The 7,641-nt window shown below is 51.7% G+C and overlaps 1 protein-coding gene across 1 annotated transcript; it reads left to right on the top strand.

Annotated features, from left to right (window-relative positions):
• The first annotated feature begins 2,500 nt into the window (after positions 1-2,500).
• Positions 2,501-6,814, top strand: Inmt (indolethylamine N-methyltransferase). Its single transcript, XM_052172545.1, has 3 exons — positions 2,501-2,686; positions 3,852-4,059; positions 6,181-6,814. The coding sequence occupies exons 1-3, from the start codon at positions 2,530-2,532 to the stop codon at positions 6,608-6,610; spliced, it is 795 nt and encodes a 264-aa protein (XP_052028505.1). The 5' UTR covers positions 2,501-2,529; the 3' UTR covers positions 6,611-6,814.
• Positions 6,815-7,641: the final 827 nt, after the last annotated feature.

Below are 7,641 nucleotides of genomic sequence, written 5' to 3'. Positions count from 1 at the left end.
CCTGTGGAGATGTTTCCCCAAGCTCCAGAAAGCCTGGGAGAAAAGGATCGCCTTCCATTCTGCATGTCAGGGCTCATTCTTCTTGATAGGTTTGTTCCCGGGTTTCAGCACCAATGAAGGGGGCATAAAAAGAGAGAGAGGGGTTTAGAGAGTGCAGCAGGATGGTGTAGGGGAAGGGGGTGCCTAAACGGGCCCATGCCCATGTACCTCTTCCCCCTGAGGGACCACATGCACACAGACATGGTATAGAATAGAGTTTATTTAGGGCAGAGGATGGGAGTTAATGGTATAGTGGAGGTAGTTAAAGGCAGAGAGAGAGAGGGAGGGAGAGAGAGAGAGAGAGAGAGAGAGAGAGAGAGAGAGAGAAGAGAGTAGATAAGTGGAGGCCAGCCATAACCACGTGGAGGGGGGAGGGGAGGGGAGCTCAAGAGGGCAGAGATGTGAGAGTGTGATGAGAGAGAGCGATGAGAGAGAGGGAGGAGGGGCAAGTAGCCCCTTTTATAGTGGGCCAGGTCTATGGGGCGGGGCATACCTGGCTGTTGCCAGGTTAAGTGTGGGGTGGAGCTTAGACAGAATACTAACACTTCTGGCTTGAAACCTAGTGTCTGGGGGCATGATGGAGATCCAGGGACGGGCTCTGCATCACTGGGTCCCCAAGTGATTGGTTCCCTGAGCTTATCAGGCAGCATGTGAGCAAGTCCATGAACCACGCAACTGAAGGTCGGGATGATGAGTGACCAGGGTGAGGCTGGGGGCGAGGCTGGCCTCCCACTTTAGACCCAGGGCCTTGAACATGAATCTGGAGCCTCAGCTGCTGACAGAGTGACCAGGGCATCACGTTGCCCCCCACTTCCTTGTTGTTGAGGGGGCAAATACCTTGTAGGTTGTTTGAAAAGGCCAGGAGACCCCTGTCACACAGCAGGCGACCGATGTCATGAACATTCCCCACAGTGTGACGCCCATCCTCCCGATGCTTGTCCCCGGGGAACCCACTCTGAAGTTTGCTACCCAGAAGCTCTCACCCTTGGATGGCTTTTGGAAAGAGATGAAGCAAGATTTTGTGTGTGTGTGTGTGTGTGTGTGTGTGTGTGTGTGTGTGTGTGTGTATTCACTGCAGACTCCCCTACAGCAGAGTAAGAGTCTACACAGCCTCTGTCCATTTTCCTTTTGTAGTAGCAACTGTGTCAGTTAGGTTTTTTTTTTTTTTTCAAACCTAACACAAACTAGAGTCACCTGGGAGGAGAGACCCTCGAGTGAGGAATGGCCTCCATTGGACTGGTCTGCAGGGTGTTTTCTTGATTAATGATTGACGTGGGTGAGCCCAGTGTTCTGTGGGTGGGGCCACCCCTTAGCCAGTGGTTCTGGGTTCTGTGAGAAAGCAAACAAAACAAGCCATGGAGGTCAAGTCAGTGAGCAGTGTCCTTCCAGTGTCGCTGCCTCTGCTCCTGCTTGAGTTCCTGCCCTGCCCTTCCTCAGTGACCACTGCGATCAGGAGGTGCAAGTCAAATAAGTCCTTTCCTTCCCAGAATGCCTTGGTCATGGTGTTTACCAACGCAATAGAAGGCAAACTGGGGTATCATCTTTCAAAGCACCCAGACCCGACCACAGCGGATCCCCAGAAGCTGACGATTCCAGGACCAGAGGACACACGTGGATGTGGGGGTGTGGCACGCTGTGCAGTGTCATGAGTGTTTTCAATCGTTTGTCCAAATACAGAGCTTGGCCAACACACAGACCTTGTGTTTAGGGAGGTGCTGTCAACGGTTTCTCCTGAGCTCATAAAAAAAAAAAAAAAAGAAAGAAAGAAAGAAAGAAAGAAAGAAAGAAAGAAAGAAAGAAAGAAAGAAAGAAAGAAAGAAAGAAAGAAAAAGAAAGAAACCACTAAGCCAAACGAGAAAACAAGACTTAAGCCACTGGGGAATCATTAACTCAGTTAGAGACAGGCTGTTTACAAAGGCAGGTTCACTGAGTATAGACAGCAGAGAAATTTGAACAATCTCTGATCCTCCTACTTCCCTAGCCTGAGGAACATTTCTGCTCTGGTTCTTATTTTGTTTGCCATATCAGAGATGAAGCCCAGGGGGCCATGAATGTGTTGTTGGCTGGGGGCCTGGCCCTGTGTCCCCACACTCTCCTCTCAACCCCAGCAGTGAAGCATCCCTGAGCAGACCCTTGCCTCTTTGGTCTCTGCCTCTTTCTCTTCGTCTGTCTGAGTATCTCTGTCCCTCTGTAATTCTCTCTCCCTCCCTCGATCCCCATTGTCCACACACCACCCTAGAGGACCAGGGGTGAGAGCTTTGGGACCCAGTGACCCAGGACAGGACCGGGTCCCCTCTAGCACTCTCTTGCTTCATCACAAAAATCAAATCCAGTCAGAAATCTGACACCAGCACTCTGACAACGTCTGCAGAGACCCTAGCTCCTCCCTGAGAAGGGAGGTCTACTAAAGAGATTATAAAAGGCATGGTGGGAAGGAGCGAGCACTTTGCAGGGGCAAAGGAGTCCAGACAGCTGTGTAGGCTGGCTAGGATGGAGCGCAAGGCATGCATGGGAGGTGAGGACTATGAAAAAGAGTTTACTCCCAAAGACTACCTGACCACCTACTATAGCTTCGACTCTGGAACGGTGGCAGAACGGGAAATCGTAAAGTTTAGCCTGCAGAACCTCCACCAGACCTTCTCTACAGGTGAGTGGCCGAGGTCTCCCTGGGGAGGGGCTGGAGCCAGGCCAACAGGAAGGGCTCATTCTGCACATACAGATGCTACAGAGGTGACTAGTCCCACGGAGCCCACAGAGGGTCACGCGTGAGGATCCAGGGGAGCCAGGCCTCAGGAACAAAGGACTTGGCTTGCAGCCATGATCGGCCTCCGTTGCTTCACTCGTGAACTTCGAGGGGCACCCTCAGATGTGTGGCGCTCCTAGGCACGTGCTGAGAGAAGTGTCATGGGACTGGGCAGCAAGGCTGCTCCTCCCTCCCCTTCTGCCAGAGGCCTTCCAGAAAGCTCTGCAGTCTTTCTGGGACCTTGACTCTCTCTGAAAAAGATTTGATGAAAATTCTTCCCCACAAACATGCATACAAGTTTCCACCATTTGCCCCCAACGTCTAAGGGGAAACTGAGGCTCAGCACGGTGGGGAGGGAGAGAGGTGGCCAGTCGACATCAGAGAGCTAGTTGTAACACCAGCAAGAAGAAAGCATAATACTTCAAGTGGCCCAGCACTGACGGGGAGGGTGTTTTTGGGGACCCTGGAGGTTGCTCAGTGCACACACATTACCCCCCAAACCCCCTCACCCCCGAAAGCTTTCTTAACCAGACATTCAGGGCCAAGGAATGGGTAGCAAGGAGCAACCTCAGCATACAGAGGAAAGGAAGTCCGGTGCTCCTGGAGAAAACGGAGAGCAGGCATCAGTCCTTGGCAGAGGCATAGTAGGTACAAAAGGGGTCTGCAGAAGGGAGAGAGCAGGCTGAGAGGGCGTGCCCTAGGCTGCCTCGCTTTCTTATGTGTAGCAAACCAGAAGGGCTCTTAAGAACAGGCTGGTCCTCTCAGCCTTTCTCCAGACCCTGCCACTCTATCAATTCCTCCAGTTTTCTAAATCCAATGTTCTTCAAAATAAGCCCCTGTCAACTGATTAGAGAGAGAGAGAATAGTCCTAAATGTGTCCAGAAGGCCAGACGTACCCCACCCTGGGCCTCCGCTAGTATCCTGAGGGTAACGGGGAGGCGATTAAGGATGTCGGCTGTACCCCCCCCCCCCAGCATTGCTCCCCGGTCTGGTCAACATACAGCTGCCGCCCTTCCCAGCCTGCACATGTGAAGCCCGGGTGCCCAGACCTGCCATGCTATCTCCACAGGAGGTGTAGGGGGCGATGTCCTGATCGACGTTGGCTGTGGCCCAACCATCTACCAGCTGCTTTCAGCATGCGAGGTCTTCCGGGAGATCATTGCCACTGACTACACCCCGCAGAACCTGCAGGAGCTGCAGAAATGGCTGAAGAAGGAGCCCGGAGCCTATGACTGGTCCTCCATAGTGCAGCATGTGTGTGAGCTGGAGGGAGACAGGTACCTGCAAACGGTCCCATGTTGTCCACCACCGTGTCCTTCTCAGACAAGCCCCCTCTGGTGCTCAGACAGCACCGGAACCCACCACCCACCTCACGTTCTCCTGGCCCACCTTAACCTCATGAACCTACAACATTCCCTCTGGCTCAGTCCCACCTCTGGCCCTAATGCTGCCCCAAACCATCTGACCCAGCTCTTCCTTTCTCTGTACCCGCTCAACCCAGCTGTGACATCAGCTTCTATGTCGCGTCCTCCAGGAAGTCCTGCTGACTGTCCAGCTTACACCACCCCTACTCTGCTCTGGAAACTGGTTCAGTGTCTCCTTTGACATTGGGGGACACACTTGTTATGGAAAGACAGGCTGTGGGGTGTACCTTACACTTGTCCCCTCAGCATTGTGACAAAGCACAGAGACCAACAGCAGTAACCTTCTGCAGGTCCTGTGTCACTTTGGTTCATAGAGGGTATATACCCCAACTGGAGCTGCAAGAATCAGTGATTCTGATCTTATCATACAGACAGGGAAACTGAGGCCCTGGCTTTGAGAGGGTCCTCTAGCCATCCTCAGAGCAGAGTAGAAACAGGTTAATATTTCTGTCCTGAAATATTGGAACAGAGTACTGACTTTGTTACAGTCTAGAACAGTCTACGGTGCATGGTTAGAGGGACATTAATTATAGGGGGCCTTGGAGATAGTCCCATCTGGTGTCATGAATCAAGCGCACACACAGCCAGGAGGAGGGAGCCCCACGGAGCCCCTGTTACACAGGGAGACAGTTACCATCATGCTAGATGGAGAGAGGCAGTGGGAGGTTGGGGAGAGCCTTCGGCAGGGGCAGGAGAGCAAGGTTCTGGGCGAGAGGTGACCTCTCTTGTAGTTGAAATGAGGGAACAGAGATGTGTCTCAGGAAGACATGCAAGTGACATGAGCCACACGACAAAGGTTGCAGACCCATGTATGAAGAGAATACATATCAGGGGAGGCCACCAAGGCCATACTCTGGCACACAAGGCTATGATAAGAGTGACATAATGGCACAGCATGTGTGTACGTGTGTGTGAATGTGCACGTGTGTATTTGTGTTTGCATTATGTGTGGATGCAGCATGAAGGTGTGTGTGTGAATGTGTGTATGCCTTTGTCTGTGAGAGTATATATTTGTATGTAAATGTGCATATGTATATAAGCGTGTATATATGCATGTATGTGTGTACAATGCACATGTGTAGGTGTACATGTATGTCTGGTGTGTGTGTGTGTGTGTGCATGTGCGTGTGCGTGTGTGTGTGTGTGTGTGTGTGTGTGTGTGTGTGTGTGTGGTGGCACGCATTCCATACTGGATGTGTGGAGGTCAGAGGTTAACCTGTGAGAACTGGTTCTCTTTTCAGCATGTGAATCCTAGGGACTGAACTCAGCTTCCAAGGCCTGGCAGTCATCTCACTAATTCAGGACCTATATCTATTCAGGACACCAAGCTGAGGAGAGTGTCAAACCCAGTCAGGACAGCAGGTGGCAGAGTTACCCTAGCAGTGACAGTAGAGAGAAATCCCACGGAGGAACCTGGAGAACGCTGGAGTCTGTAGCAAACCTATGGGTCTCCTCAGACACTTCACACTGCAGTAAAAGGAGACAGTTCCAGAGGAATGACACTGAGGCTACTCTGGCCTCTACGCACATGTGCAAACATCTGCATGCACCTTTCCACACATACATGTGCCCCCACATATATACACACAAACAAAAATAATAATAATGAAATACACCAAAAAGATTAAATGACTTTAAGAAGGAGGGGGAGGTATGAAAGAGGAGGACAAATCAAATGCCAAATCCACCCTCGCTGGTGGCTGTGAGCAGTTTTGTGCCTCAGTTTCCAACTGCAGGGCATGTTGCCAATTAGATTAAATATCAGGATGGTTGCGGGGTCAGAGAAAAAGAACCACAAAAGTTGTTCTTCATAATTACATCATTTATGATGTATTTCATCACGTATGATGTAATTCATCATTTATGACGAATTTTAAACTTTATCATTTATTATATCAATCGGCTCATTACGTATGGTTGTATGGTCGTGCTGTCCGTTGTAATCATCACGGCATCTCTCTGACCCTCTCACAGAAGCAGGTGGCAGGAGAAGGAGGCCAAGCTCCGAAGGACAGTCACCCGTGTACTGAAGTGTGATGTGACCCAGACACCCCCGCTGGGGTCAGCTCAGGTGCCTCTGGCTGACTGCGTGCTGACCTTTCTGGCCATGGAGTGTGCCTGTCTTGACGTAGACACCTACCGGGCAGCCTTGCGCAGACTGGCTGGCCTGCTGAAGCCGGGAGGGCACCTGGTGACCTTGGTGACGCTGCGCTTCCAGCACTATATGGTGGGCCCCAAGAAGTTCTCTGGGGTCTACCTGGAGAAGGAGACGGTGGAGAAGGCTATTCAAGATGCCGGTTGCCAGGTGCTGAGGTGCAACTGTGTCTCCCTCAGCTACTCGGAAGCTTACTGCGTCAATGACGGTTTATGCTTCGTGGTTGCCCGGAAGGGTCCCAGTGCCTGAGGCCACCGGCTCTGGGAAGTTATAGCGACCATTGGTAAAGCCTCGCTCCACCGCTTTCTAACACTGACCTCCTTGCTTCCATCTATTACCGGTCACACTCACAAGGGAAAACCCAAGGTTCTCTCATTTCAGCACCAAAATCCATCCCCTTAGCTCCTTTTGAACCCTGATCAAAGCTCATTAAAGTAAAGTGATTTCTCTGGACTCTGTCTTGGAATGTCTTCTCCGAACGACAGACAAGAGTTTGGCTGACAGACATTTATCTGAGAGCAGATGCTGTGAACACACATGCAGGCACAGCACAGACAGCGGAGAGGCAGGCAGATGCTGCAACTTGTAGCACAAAGCCCTTTCTCGGAGGCGGCTGGAGCTGGGGCCAGTGTTGGGGCCTGCAGGTGCTGCTACCTTCTGAGGGAGCGAGCCGTGCCTCCCAGCTTCCCTCACAGTGGCCAGGGGCAGTTCTTGGGGTGTCTCTTGTCTCAGCAACTTCAGCAGACTTGAAGGTGCCAACCATAGTCTAGTCACCATGCCCAGGTTCAGGAAAGGGATGCCAACGTGTGCAGTGTGTTAGCTGGAGTGGACAGCTTCCGGGTTCCCTGACCCTTCTGTGGGAGCAGTGGAGGATTGCTCAGGTGACCCAGAAATACGGTGTTTTCTGGCTATGACAAAGTGTGTACTTGGGTTTTCAACTATTATTTAAAGCCAGCAATGCCCAGTTCTCAGGATATGTAAATGTCACTTTCTTACCCACACTAGCTGCCGTGGGGGAAGTGACTTTCTGTAGCCCACTAGTTGAGGAAGGAATATGGTTTTCTGCACAATAAAGAGTTGGAGCTGGGGCACAAAGATGGGGCAGGTGGAGACTTGGGGGAGGCAGTGAGAAGCAGGACAGCTATGCATGGAAACGAGATGGCATGGGCTGGAGGCAGGCAATAAGAACCATGCGGCAGGCTGGAGGGCTGGCTCAGTGGTTAAGAGCACTGACTGCTCTTCCAGAGGTCCGGAGTTCAAATCCCAGGATCCACATGGTG

This window comes from Apodemus sylvaticus, chromosome 2, assembly GCF_947179515.1.
Source record: "Apodemus sylvaticus chromosome 2, mApoSyl1.1, whole genome shotgun sequence".
NCBI lineage: Eukaryota > Metazoa > Chordata > Mammalia > Rodentia > Muridae > Apodemus > Apodemus sylvaticus.
This window is presented reverse-complemented; position numbering and strand designations above follow the sequence as displayed.

Coding starts and splice junctions, on each gene's coding strand:
- Inmt (XM_052172545.1), top strand. CDS start 2,530: ATGGAGCGCAAGGCATGCATGGGAGGTGAGGACTATGAAAAAGAGTTT. Junction 2,687..3,851: donor CCACCAGACCTTCTCTACAG/GTGAGTGGCCGA, acceptor CTATCTCCACAG/GAGGTGTAGGGGGCGATGTC. Junction 4,060..6,180: donor TGTGAGCTGGAGGGAGACAG/GTACCTGCAAAC, acceptor ACCCTCTCACAG/AAGCAGGTGGCAGGAGAAGG.